This window comes from Aulonocara sp. 'chitande type north' Nkhata Bay, linkage group LG14 (assembly GCF_057382095.1).
Source record: "Aulonocara sp. 'chitande type north' Nkhata Bay isolate Kocher_YH1m ecotype deep benthic linkage group LG14, A_spYH_male_GT1.1, whole genome shotgun sequence".
Lineage (NCBI taxonomy): Eukaryota > Metazoa > Chordata > Actinopteri > Cichliformes > Cichlidae > Aulonocara > Aulonocara sp. 'chitande type north' Nkhata Bay.
In genome coordinates this window covers 25822425-25836676 of record NC_141357.1, presented here as the reverse complement: position 1 = coordinate 25836676, position 14252 = coordinate 25822425, and the positions used below count along the sequence as shown (strand labels likewise).

The following is a 14252-nucleotide window of genomic DNA, read 5'->3' as shown; positions in this document are numbered from 1 at the left end:
ATTTCAAACTTCCAGGGTTTGACATAAAATAAAGACAAAATAAAGGCATGCCATGATAAATATATGATTGACTCAATAACCTCTAGCTAGCAGTGCCTTGGTATGCTTTTTTTTTACCTAGTTGCAAACTAAGTAATGAAAATGCATCAGGAAGGAGAAGGAGCTTATTCATATTCTGACAGGATGGTGACAAACTAATTTGGGAAAAATAATAAGAGTAAAATACCATTTTACTAAATTCAATTTTCAAAGTGAATTTGGTACCTTCTTCCCCATCATATTCCTTTTTGTATTTTTCTCTGGCTTCAGTAAGATTATATAACATTTGGGTATGAAGATGCAAATTAGCAGTCCAAAACTAGATGCAAGTATAGCAAATATTTCTACAGCAACACTGAACTTCCCAGGGGAGCTAACGTATGCTGGGATAAATGTAATCCATACTGCACAGAATATCAGCATGCTGAAAGTGATAAACTTGGCCTCATTGAAATTATCGGGTAGTTTTCGTGCTAAAAATGCAAAAATAAAACATAAAATAGCCAGAAGTCCTATATAACCAAGAACAGCCCAAAAGCCTACAGCTGAGCCAAGGGCACACTCTAAGATGATTTTATCTTTGAATTGTAACAAATTCTTAGATGGAAAAGGAGGAAAAGTTGTTAACCAGATGATACAAATGACAACTTGTATAAGAGTGAATGCTGTAACACAGAGTCTCTGCTGTGTCTGCCCAAACCATTTTTTAACATTACTACCTGGACGTGTAGCTCTGAAAGCCATTAAAACAACTATTGTTTTTCCCAGAAGACAAGAGATACAGAGGACAAAGGTGATGCCAAATGCTACATGTCGGAGCATACAGGACCAATCAGAGGGCTGACCAATGAAGGTCAGAGAACACAGGAAGCACAGAATTAAAGAGAAGAGCAGCAGGAAGCTCAATTCAGAGTTGTTTGCCCTCACTATAGGAGATTTCCTATACTTGAAGAAAATGAGTATCACACCAATTGTCATGCATGCCCCAAATAAAGATGCTGCAGTGAGCAGTGCTCCCATAATTTCTTCATATGACAGAAACACTGCTTCCTTCTTGATACAGGAATCTCTTCTTTCATTTGACCAAAACTCAGGTAGACATCTCACACAGGTGACAGAATCTGGAAATTAATATTGATGCAGATGTTACAAGTTGTTAAATTTAATGAGCACAATTTCATATGTGTTTGCATTTAAAACATCCATGAAACATCCTACTGATGCTGTACAATTACAAGGTGATAAACAATATGTTTATTAAGTTAAGCACACAGGTATACTGGTTTGTGATCAAGTAAGGATTAACAGATGTGATGTCTAGAGAGGAGACGGCATGCATCCCACTTTGGATGGAGCAGCTCTCATTTCTAGAAGTCTTGCCAAATGTATTAATTCCCCCCAAAACCTGACTATCCAGAGTTGGGACCCAGAAGCAGAGTTGCAGTCTTACACGCCTCTTTGCAGCTTCTCTCCTCCCATTATTCCCCAAAACCCCATCTCCTCAGAGACAGTGTCAGCTCCCAAACAGACAAAAAAACAAACTAAAAACCGGCAAAAAACAACTTAAACATAAAAAATCGGAAAGAAGGGACAATAAAATAATGCGCTTCTACAACAAAGAGTAAAACAGTAAAATGTGGATTATTAAATATTAGGTCTCTCTCTTCCAAGTCTTTTAGTCTGTTCGTACATTAATTAATAATTGATTAACAAATTGATTTACTCTGCCTTACAGAAACCTGGTTACAGCAGAATAATTACGTTAGTTTAAATGAATCAACACCCCTGAGCCATAGTAACTATCAGGGCTGAGGGGTCAGTGTGGCAGCAGTTTTCCACATCAACTTATTAATCAACCAAAGACCAAGACAGACTTTTAATTCATTTGAAAGCCTGATGCTTAGCCTTGTTCAAAACTCAAAAAACAGTCTTATTTGTTATTATCTTCCACCTGGGCCTTATACAGAGTTTCTGTCTAATTTCTCAGACTTTTTATCTGATTTACTGGTCAGATCAAATAAAATAATTATTGCTGGTGATTTTAACATCCATGTAAATGCTAAATATGACAGACTCAACACAACATGTCTGAAACTAGCACCACTGAATGAACAATGGGCTGGGAGGTCCATTCCTTGATCATTAATATGCAAATTCTCATGACCATTGATCAATCAATCAAATTTATTTATATAGCACATTTAAAGTCCGAAGTACACCAAAGTGCTTTCCAGTAAAACCATGATACAGGTAAAATCACAATATGAAATATAAATTACAGATATAAAATATAAAATAATTACATAATCTAAATGCAGAGCCAGATGTAAATTATCCTAATTAGCCTCGAATGCCAGGTTAACACCAGGCTAAGCAAAGAAACCCTCCCTCTCCTCAGCCACCTCCTTCAGCTTGTCTGGGAAAACACCAAGGTGTTCCCAGGCCAGCCGAGAGATATAATCTCTCCAGCGAGTCCTGGGTCTGCCCCGGGGTCTCCTCCCAGTGGGACATGACCGTAACACCTCATCCAGGAGGTGCCCAGGAGGCATCCTTATCAGATGCATGAACCATCTCAACTGGCTCCTTTCAATGTGGAGGAGCAGCGGCTTTACTCTGAGCCCCTCCCAGATGGCTGAACTTCTCACCCTCTCTAAGGGAGAGGCAAGGGAGAGCAATCTCGTTCTTTCAGTCGCTACCCACAGCTCATGACCATAGGGTGAGGGTAGGGACGTAGATCGACCGGTAAATTGAGAGCTTCCCTTTTACGCTCAGCTCTCTCTGCTTCCTTCTCCCGTGACTCATGAAGAAGACCCCGAGATACTTAAACTCCTCCACTTGGGGCAGGAACTCTTTTTCAGCCTTTTCCAGGTCCATGGCCTCAGATTTGGAGGTACTGATTTTCATTCCTACCGCTTCACACTTGGCTGCAAACCATTCCAGCACGAGCTGAAGGCCATCACCTGATGAAGCCAACAGAACCACATCATCCACAAAAAGCAAAGATGAGATTCTGAGACCACTCAAATAAAAGCCTTCCGACACTTGGCTACGCCTAGAAATTCTGTCTATAAAAATTACAAACAGAACCTGTGACAAAAGCAGCCCTGGCGGAGCCCATCACCCATCTGAAATGAGACCAACTTTTTGCCGGCTATGTGGACCAATCTCTTGCAACAGTTGAATAAGGATTGAATGGCATGTAGCCATGGGAGAGATACCCCATACTCTGTTAACATCTCCCACAGGACACTCCGAGGGACATGGTCGAATGCCTTCTCCAAATACACAAAACACACGTGGACTGGTTGGGCAAACTCCCATGCACCCTCAAGTATCCTCGAGTGGATAAAGAGTTGGTCCAGTGTTCCATGACAAAACTGCACTGTTCCTCCTGTATGTGAGGTCCAGCTAACGGATGGACTCTTCTTTCCAGCACCCTGGCATAGACTTTCCCAGGGAAGCTGAGGAGTATGATCCCCCTGTAATTGGAACACACCCTCTGGTGGGAACCACCATCCGGTCTGCCATTCCAGAGGTAACGCACAACATTGAAGAGGTGTGTCAGCCAAGACAGCCTTAAAAAATCCAGAGCATTCAGGAACTCAGGGCAATTTTCTCAGTCGAAGTTAGCAGCGCTACACCCGCACTATGCACAGTGCAGGTAGAGTACCACTTTCCCCTTCTGAGTCGCCTGACGGTTTGCCAAAATCTCTTTGAGGCAGTCCAATATCCGTGCAGTGACGAGTCCCGAGCCATGTTCTGCTTGGCCTGTCCGTACCTATCAGCTGCCTCTGAAGTCCCACAGGCTAACCAAGCCTGATAGGACTCCTCCTTCAGCCTGGTGGCTCCTTCATCTCTGGTGTCCACGATTTGGTTCAGGGGTTACCAGCATGACATTCACCAACCACCTTGCAGCACAGTGCAGTGATTTTGGTAATGGAGGTGCTGAATATGGTCTATTTGGACTCAATGTCCACAGATTCCCTCAGAATGCTGTTGAAGCTCTGCCGGAGGTGTGCATTGAAGATCTTGTGGACTGGGGCCTCTGCCAGGCGTTCCCAGTGCACACTCACTATATGTTTAGGTCTGTCCAGCATCCTCCACCTGATCCAACTCACTACCAGGTGGTGATCAGTTGACAGCTCAGCCCGTCTCTTTACCTGAGTGTCCAGAACATATGGCCGCAGGTCTGGTAATACGATTATAAAATCAATCATCGACTTCCAGCCTAGAGCATTCTGGTGCCACGTGCACTTATGAACACTTATGTTCGAACATGGTGTTTGTTATGGTCAAACTGGGGTTTGCACAGAAGTCCGCGGTTAGGTCTAGAGAAGCTTTTCCTCCCAGTTATGCCCCCTGAGTCTCACTGTCATTGCCCACATGAGCATTGAAACCCCCACCCCAAGAGGGACTCCAAAGGGCTGGGTACTTTGAACTGCCACTTGGCACATAAGCATAGATGACGGTCAGGACCCATTCCACGACCTGAAGGCGCAGGAGTAAACCCTCTTGTCCACCGGGAGAAACCCCAATGTACAGGCAGCAAGCCAAGGTGATACTATGGATACCCACCCCAGCCTGCTGCCTCTCACCAGGGGCAGCTCCAGACTGAGAAACTCTCCAGGTCCGCCAGAGCCTCCGCTCCTGGCCGCCACCCAGCACCCAACCCCTACCCCATCTCCTGCAGGTGGTGGCCTGCAGGACGGTGGACCCATGTCCCCTTTTTGGGCTGTGCCTGGCAGGCCCCATGGGCTAAGGCCCATTAACCAGACACCCTTGGGCACCCTCACCGGGCCTTGCTCCTGGGCAGGGCCCCGGTAACCCTATCCCGGGCAGGGTTAACTGTTCCCTTGATGTTCTACTCATAGGGGTTTTCTGAATCACTCTTTGGTCCCTCACCCAGGACCAATTTGCCATGGGAGACCCTACTAGGGGATACAAGCCCCCGGACAACATAGCCCCTGGGGTCCCTGGGACACATAAACCCTCCACCACGACAAATACAATTGTAACCATTGGAGAAAAAAAATTTACTCATAATCATCTCAAAGACTGTAACATTATCTACAGCTACTTTCAGTACCACTGGTACTTATTTTGAGTATTTTTCTCCAATTGATCTTTCTGAGTTGACTTCAGTAATTACTTCCCATTTGCACATAGAAGCCCTACCATTAATAATGCATCAGTCTTAAATATGATCAACCTATCTCTAATAATCAGCTATGTACCACAGGCCTTCAATCTGCCAATAGTTAAACCATTACTTGGAAAGACATCTCTTGACCCTGCTGGCCAATCTCCTACCTTTGTTTCTTTTCAAAAATTCTTGAATGAGTAGTTATCAAACAGCTAACTGATCATCTACAGAGGAATGGCTTATTTGAAGAGTTTCAGTCAGGATTCAGTGCTCATCACAGTACAGAAACAGAAAGCTTTAGTGAAGGTTACAAATTATCTTCTTATGGCCTCAGACAATGCATTCATCTCTGTGCTTGTCCGGTTAGACCTCAGTGCAATGTTTGATAATGTAGACCATAATATTCTATTACAACGATTAGAGTGTGCTGTAGACATTACAGGTACTGCATTGCAGTGGTTTGTATCATAGCTATCAAGTAAACGGAGAGTCCTCTTCACACAGTAAGGTCAATTATGGAGTTCCACATGGTTCTAATTGTGTTTACATTACACATGCTTCCCTTAGGAGGTATAATCAGAAGGCATAGCATACATTTTCACCGCTATGCAGATGACACCCAACTTTATCTATCCATGAAGCCAGATACCAATTAGTTTGACCGAAAGGAATGTCTTAAAAGACAAAGAACTGGATGACCTCTAATTTTCTACTTCTAAATTCAAATAAAACTGAGGTTATTGCACTGGCCTGAAAATCAAAGACATATGGTATCTAACCAGATTCTTGTTCTGGATGGCATTACCTTAGCCTCCAGTAACACTGTGAGGAAACTTGAAGTCAAATATTAAACAAATATGTAGGACTGCTTTTTACCATTTGCTCAATATCTCTAAAATTAGAAATATCCTATCTCAGAGTGACACTAAAAAACTAGTGCATGCATTTAGTACATCTACGCTGGAGTATTTTTAATTGGTTTGTCATTAGGATGTCCTAAAAACTCCCTGAAAAGCCTCCACGTAATCCAAAATACTGCAGCAAGATTATGGACAGGAACTAGAAAGAGAGTGTACTGTATATTTCTCCAATATTGGCTTCCCTTCCCTGTTAAATCCAGAATTGAATTTAAAATCGGGCTTCTCATTTTTAAGCTCTTGAATACTCAGGTCGCATCTTATCTTAATAACCATATCACCCTATTAGAGCACTTCACTCTTGGACTGCAAGCTTACTTGTGGTTTCTGGAGTATTTAAAAGTAGAATGGGAGCCAGAGCCTTTGGTTTTCAGGCTTCTTTTTCTACTTTTGAACCAGCTTTCAACAACAACAACAGCCTCAAGGCAACAGTTGTTGCAATTTAGAGCTGTATGACTAAAATTGAATTAAATTAAATTGAGCATCCATCAGTGTTTGTGATTGTGGCATACTTTTTATTTAAATTTTACAAGGAGTTATAATAGATTTTCTATACTTTCCAGATATTATTCCAAATATTATTTAGTGTTTAATATTTAGCCTCAGTGGTGTTATCAGATAGAGAAAAACATTTATTGAGTATTAATCACCATTAATTGTATTAACTCTAAGTTTAGAACAAAGGATTGTGGTAAATATTAAACACTGACTATAACTGAGAGGCTAACATAAGAGTTACTTTACAGAAAAAAAGCAGACTATGTATAATCCTGGTTTTGTAAGGCATTAAAATATATTGTAATGGACTGGATTACAAGTTAATCCAATTGTTGTGTTATTACTGTTTTCAGAATTGCCACACAGTTTTGGCAGATATGCTCCACACCTGCAAAGAAGTAATTTACTGAGTATCCTTGAAGGTGTAATAGTCTAAAACAGGAGTCTCAAACTCAAATGAGCCACGGGCCACTGCTGGCACCACCATCTCATTGGAGGGCCACTTTCATGTTCAAGTAGTACAAAAAACCCAAACAAACCAGAAAACACCCACTAATATTTCCTAAAATGTTGTATTTTGTTTGTTTGTTTTAAATTTCAAATATTGTATAACAAGACAAAACTGCAAACATGAAAGGAATTCTTTTTCTCACTCTTAACTGAAGCCTTTCATTGAACTACCAAATAAACAAATTGGTACGCTCTTTCTGGCCAAACACGTGACAGCACTTCTGCTATAATTTTGTTCATATTTAACAAAATAAAAATGCAGACGTAAGTGTACACATTAGTTTTTGACTCTCATTGAACTGGCACTGCCAATCCTTCCACGTGTGTGTACTCTCTTGCTACCTCAGCCAGGTCAACGGCTCCATACCGTAGTAAAGAGACCTCTGGCTAATATGTCGGGTTCTGTGTTGGGCTCATAGCCAGGAACTAGCTTTACTGTCTGGGTCAACTTTGCTAGTGAGAGACAGAGAGAGGTGTTGAAAGGCTGCTCCAACTGAACTCTATTGGTTCGGAGGAAAACACGAACACAGCGTACAGTCTAGTCTTAACAGCTTACTTACAACTGGGCTCGTCAAGCATTCTTTTTGGCTGGAGTGGTTGTTATTATATTTACATGCTTCCATCTCCTGTTTCTGGTCGGTGAGAACTCATACTTTTTGACTCCCCTTTTTCTCCCTCGCTCACACTCACACACATAACGGAGAGGCAGTCCCACACTGTCTCCCTAAAGCACAGACTACACTGGCTACATTCTTAAAGGGCAATACCTGTAACACTCTGCTCACATTGCCTTCATATTAAATTATGTTTTGAATAATAATTTAAATTCTTCACATCAATATGCAGTCCGCAAGTAGAGGGGCCGCAAGTTTGAGAACCCTGGTCTAGAGGCTGTTAAGCCTGTCAATTATATCAGCTACCTATGACAGAGAGTCTGTAGAACAACATGTGTTACTGTTCCAAATAAACTCAGAAACAGAATAACCGACTGTCTCTGTCTTCTGTTGGAGAGACACTACAATATAAATAAAAAGACCTGATGAAATTTGGCACAGACTATATCTTTATATTTCTATTTTGACTTGTAAGTTGTGCATGTTATTGCGGGTCTCTGTGTGTAAAATTTATTATTATTTCTATTATTATTATTAGCAACAACAAGACTAAATACAACGTCTTGAATAAACCTGTTCTTTTTTTCCATGTAAACTTTTATCTAATTCTTTTTATCAATTCTACTTCATGACCGAGACATGGATAAGCAGCAGAAAATGAATGGATGATTTCTTCTTCATCATATTGGTTACTAGTTTCATGTATTTTAAATTATGAGTATATATGTGAAAAAATGCACATATAGTTCTATGCAGCTCTGTAAAAATCCAAAACCGTCAACTGAAACAATGCCCAACATAAATCTGTCTCCTTACTGTTGAAATGTTATGATTCTGTGACTATTAGTTAAATAGTTTTACTTAGTTTGAGAAGGAAATCGAAATTACGGAGCCCCGCAGGGGACATGGGAGGGATCTCGCAAAAGTTTTGCGAGATCTCGCAAAACAAACTCGGGATCTCGCAAAAGTTTTGCGAGATCTCGCAAAAGTTTTAGCCGCATTCTTCCCGCTAGCTCGAAGCTAACGGGAGGTCGAGACCTACTACAGCCGGGAGGAACACCGCTTTCCCGGCACATCGTGCCTCGACCTCCCGGTCGGCTTCGAGCCGGCATCCGAAGAATGCGGCTAAAAGTTTTGCGAGATCCCGAGTTTCTTTTGCGAGATCTCGCAAAACTTTTGCGAGATCCCGAGTTAGTTTTGCGAGATCTCGCAAAAGTCCGTCTTAATTTTTTTTTCTCCCATGTCCCCTGCAGGGCTCCGTACTAAATGCATATTATGTCTGCATAAAAACAAACATCACGATTATTAAATAGTTCTCGTATGACCGTCCTACATGGCTAACTTTGCTTTGTAATGCACCAAAGTTAAAATGAAATGTCACCACACCTGTAACATTGCTGATCTGTCCCTCTGCACATCTTATACAGTCATAGCAGCAAACAGGCCTTCCTTTCTGGAGAACCTTGCGTGTTCCTGGGGGACATTTCTCACTGCAAACTGACACAGGAACCTGCATGATCAAGAAAATTAAACTGCATATGGACTTTAAGAAAAAAATGAAGTTCTCTGTCAAACAATTTCTTAATTTTGAAAGATCAAAACCAAAATACTGTAAAACAAATTAAATACATATTTATAAATTGAAAAAAATAAAACAAAAAACCCCAAAGTTGCATGAATGTGTACCTGCTTTGTGTTTCTTGCCCAAATTAAAGCCTTGTTTTGCAAATGTAGCTGTTTTTCTGGAGCCAATGATGTATCATAAAGACCAACTGTGACAAACTCCACAACGCCGTTTTCTCTTGGCTGCCAGTTTATAATTTCATACTTTGCTGCTGGATCTCCATTCTCATTAAAGTAAACCTCATCTCTTTCCTTTGTTGTGATGTGAATCTTTCGTATGTGTTGCAAAACCTAAGATAACATGCCAAAACTCAGTTACTTGCAATAGAGATATCTTGGACACCTAATGGTCAAAGATTATGAAAGACAAAATATTTTTTTAATTATGACAACAATGTTCGTGCTAATGTGATTTAATCTTTTAAGTTGGTGTAAAGCTCACCGTGAATGGATCTAGCTGCACATTTTTGTTACATGTTTTATTACAGCTGAGGATATTGTGAAGTGCATGTGCCACTGCATACACTGCTTTATATACATTATTAAAGATAGGCATGAGAGACATATCAGTGAAGCTGTTTTGAACTCCGTTCAGATCTTCATGTCCAGTACACTCTCTCTGAATGTCTGCTGATGATTTCAACTCCTTGAACTTACAACTAAATAGTGTCTCCCAGAACTCAATAAAGAGTTCATTATTAGATGAATTCAGTGGCTTAACATCCAGTATGAACTCTCTCAGGCCAGTGACATGTGCTTTAGGAATGGAAAGACCTATGGCACCATTCAGTATGTGATGTATATCCATTTTTGCTGTTTGTGAATCAAATATCCACGACTCAGTGCCTACCCACTGGTACCCAGACAAGTTATGGTATGAAAACTCATGTAGCAGCACATCCAGATCCACATGGGAAAGGAATGCAACAATTACCCTGGAGGTTGAAGCCTTTATAATTTCAATTATCTTTTGTATTTTCACATATGGATCTGTCCTAAAAAAAGATACAGAATACTCCAGACAGATGCCCAGCTGCTGTGCAGTTTCTGTGAAGGTGGCCATGCCATTATTTCCATAATCATTATTGGTTCGAATAGCTCCAACCCAAGTCCATCCAAAATGCTTGACCAAATGTGCCAGGGCTCTGCTCTGGTAGTAGTCACTGGGTATTGTTCTGAGGAAGGATGGGTACTTAGTTTTGTCACTGAGACAAGCACATGTGGCAAAGTGACTGATCTAAGAGAATAAAAATATTTTTTAAACATTATATATATCTTTATATATATATAAAATGTATAAAGAAAGAAGCCTACCCACCACTGGCAGAACAAATGGTCCAATAACAGTAGCTACTGCAATGGATGGAGAAGAAGAGGTCTCTCCTATTATCGCCTGCACATGTGCAGGTCTGGTACATGGTGCCTTCGGGGGTACAGACACAATTTCATTTCCATTAGCCAAAGCCAGTGTGACACCTACACTTCTGGCCACAGATCCACAAGTATCATAGATTTTATAGCCCACAGAGATTCCTGGCAGTAGGTCTGTACTGTTATTAATCTCCTCAATTGCAAAAAGCATAGTCTGTGCAAATTGGAAATCTCTGAAATTTAAACTTGAGACATTTACAAATAATTGGAATTGCATCACATTTTCCCTTAAAACTTGGAAAAAACATTTCAAAGGATGTTTAAAGCCAAGAATTGATGAATTTCTTAAATGACTGTATTAAATTCATTTCTTATCATTTACCTGGTACATTGTAGTGGCATTGGTTTGTGTGTGTAGTTGTCCATTCTGTCTTCCCAGCTGCTGTGAAAAGAGAACATCCCCCCTAATATAAAATCCCCATCTTTTGATAGGACTGGGTTCCCAGAATCACCTCTCTGCGTGCACACTGGGTCCTCAGCTTGAGAAAAAGAAGCCATCAATAATAATTGGAGAAGTGCCCACCCCTGCTCTGGCCATCTGTGTGAGGATGCTAAGTCTAGAGCTAAACCACTTAATGCCATTATAAATGCCTTCGTGTAAATGAAAGACTTGCACTGATATTTATACCTTCTGGTGCAACCTAAGATGTAATAACAGAAGAGAGATGATGCATTCTCAGGTTGAGGAAGAGGAGGAACATGTCCAATTATACAATTTTATGGAGGTTACTTTTTGTAAAAGAAGGAAATGCAGTTTAGGTGTGTAGGTATGTAATATGTAGTTATAATACAAAAAGTGATTCACTATAAATAAATATGCACTGAAAAATTATGAAATTATAGTGGCTTCTTCCTACAGTAAGTGACAAAAAAGTTGTTATTATTACTTTCTTAGAAAACACATACTTATTTATTAATTCAATTAAAATAATTGAGCTGCCTACTTTATTTACTTCACTTTATATTGTATTTTCAGGCTGCTCTGAGAGCTTTGTGTAAGTCACATTCACCCATTCACACACCTACATTCATATTAGTGATGCAATATTATATATCAATCTTAAAACAACTGTATTTCTCACAGTTGGGCAACTGATGGGTCAGATCGATTCAGTTTGATGTTTTTCTGTGTTTTCTACAATAAAGATTACCAGCAGTCTACCAGTTGCTAGAAGGGGAGAAGCTAATACTAAAAAATCGACAGTTTGGAGGTATTTCAGGCTGTCAGTATCAACAATTTCACTTTTTCTTTATAGTAATTTGTGTTTACAGTGGTTCCCTCTCCAACTGCAACAACTAGCTACCAATTTGATTTTCTTCACTTCACCCGTCTTTTGTCTGTGTGAGGAAGTAAAATCACAATGAAACTGAGAAGAGAAAGAGTATAAATTTAGCAATAAAGACTCACACTCTTAGTTGCAATGAAACACTTAAAAATAAAAATTACAAAAATGTAATTTTAACGATTGCTTTCTTAAAAAAAATTTCTAATCTACTTGTGTTCATAAAGTGTAACAGCAACTGCAATATTTTATATCATTACAAAACAGCATAGTACCTTATTCCACATCTTAGTTGTATTTCACACATAATGATAAAATAACACTGTTAATAACATTTAACCAGAGAGAAAAAAATATAATTCTTGTGTTTAATCCAGGCTAACTTTCTAAAGCACCAAATTCTGCTGCATCCATTTTTCTGTTTTCTCTTTTCTTCTTTCTTTTCCAACAATGCCTAGCACCCTCTTTTGGTCATTTGGAAAATTGTGGTCTTACACCTACCCTACCCTACCTACCTACCTACTAGCGTAATTTAATACGTTATAATAATATACAACATAATGTTTTATAGTATTTCTGGTTACACAATGAAAATTGTTTACATAGTCACATTACTAAAATTTTTTTTAACACATACTGTTTTGAATGTGAATAAATCATAAAGCAACAATCTGTTACATTTAAAAAAATTAATAAATAAAAGAAAAAAAAGCATCAAAGGACTTGAAAGTGTGCATAAGACAACTAAACTGCGTGCTGACAGAATTATTTCCATGGTAATGAAAAACTGAAGACAACACAACATCTAACCAAATTAAGAAAGCTATCGAGTAGGTTGGTGCATTATTATTAGTGTCTAGGAACGGGACTTAAGAACAGATTCCCAGAAGTCCAGTTCCTTGGAACTGTTAAGTCTGCTTGTCTCTCGATCCCGTTTATTGATTCCACTTGTACTTCTGCTACAGTGAGCTAATTTGAGTTTCTGCTCCAGAGAAGGAAACTAGTGGCACAGTCTACAGTATGGATATGTACATTACTTTTATTTTTATCATACAAAAAGATGAGAGCACAACAGTAATGTGCAAACATTTTCAGAAAAAAAAACAATACAATTTTGACTCTTTGCTAGCACCTGCACAGTGAGCATCATGTTGAATATTATTACACAGGAAAAAAACAACTACAGGGAGTGCAGAATTATTAGGCGAATGAGTATTTTGTCCACATCATCCTCTTCATGCATGTTGTCTTACTCCAAGCTGTATAGGCTCGAAAGCCTACTACCAATTAAGCATATTAGGTGATGTGCATGTCTGTAATGAGAAGGGGTGTGGTCTAATGACATCAACACCCTATATCAGGTGTGCATAATTATTAGACAACTTCCATTCCTTTGGCAAAATGGGTCAAAAGAAGGACTTGACAGGCACAGAAAAGTCAAAAATAGTGAGATATCTTGCAGAGGGATGCAGCAGTGTCAGAATTGCAAAGCTTCTGAAGCGTGATCATCGAACAATCAAGCGTTTCATTCAAAATAGTCAACAGGGTCGCAAGAACCGTGTGGAAAAATCAAGGCGCAAAATAACTGCCCATGAACTGAGAAAAGTCAAGCGTGCAGCTGCCAAGATGCCACTTGCCACCAGTTTGGCCATATTTCAGAGCTGCAACATCACTGGAGTGCCCAAAAGCACAAGGTGTGCAATACTCAGAGACATGGCCAAGGTAAGAAAGGCTGAAAGACAACCACCACTGAACAAGACACACAAGCTGAAACGTCAAGACTGGGCCAAGAAATATCTCAACACTGGTTTTTCTAAGGTTTTATGGACTGATAAAATGAGAGTGAGTCTTGATGGGCCAGATGGATGGGCCCGTGGCTGGATTGGTAAAGGGCAGAGAGCTCCAGTCCGACTCAGACGCCAGCAAGGTGGAGGTGGAGTACTGGTTTGGGCTGGTATCATCAAAGATGAGCTTGTGGGGCCTTTTCGGGTTGAGGATGGAGTCAAGCTCAACTCCCAGTCCCACTGCCAGTTTCTGGAAGACACCTTCTTCAAGCAGTGGTACAGGAAGAAGTCTGCATCCTTCAAGAAAAACATGATTTCCATGCAGGACAATGCTCCATCACACGCGTCCAAGTACTCCACAGCGTGGCTGGCAAGAAAGGGTATAAAAGAAGAAAAACTAATGACATGGC

General features: G+C 40.1%; 1 protein-coding gene across 1 annotated transcript; it reads right to left on the bottom strand.

Annotated features, from left to right (window-relative positions):
• Window positions 1–246: 246 nt before the first annotated feature.
• LOC147314691 (extracellular calcium-sensing receptor-like) lies at window positions 247–11126 on the bottom strand. The gene is made up of 6 exons (XM_086261797.1): window positions 11098–11126; window positions 10663–10960; window positions 9787–10581; window positions 9408–9635; window positions 9108–9231; window positions 247–1160 (listed from the first exon to the last, which is right to left on the bottom strand). The coding sequence occupies exons 1-6, from the start codon at window positions 11115–11117 to the stop codon at window positions 247–249; spliced, it is 2379 nt and encodes a 792-aa protein (XP_086117923.1). The 5' UTR covers window positions 11118–11126.
• Window positions 11127–14252: the final 3126 nt, after the last annotated feature.

Bases quoted from the DNA above. Each gene is read 5' to 3' on its own strand.
- LOC147314691 (XM_086261797.1), bottom strand. From the start codon at position 11,117: ATGCCACTACAATGTACCAG. The intron at 10,582-10,662 runs GTGGGTAGGCTT...TTATTCTCTTAG, and splicing joins GACCATTTGTTCTGCCAGTG to ATCAGTCACTTTGCCACATG. The intron at 9,232-9,407 runs GTACACATTCAT...TTGATCATGCAG, and splicing joins GGGCAAGAAACACAAAGCAG to GTTCCTGTGTCAGTTTGCAG.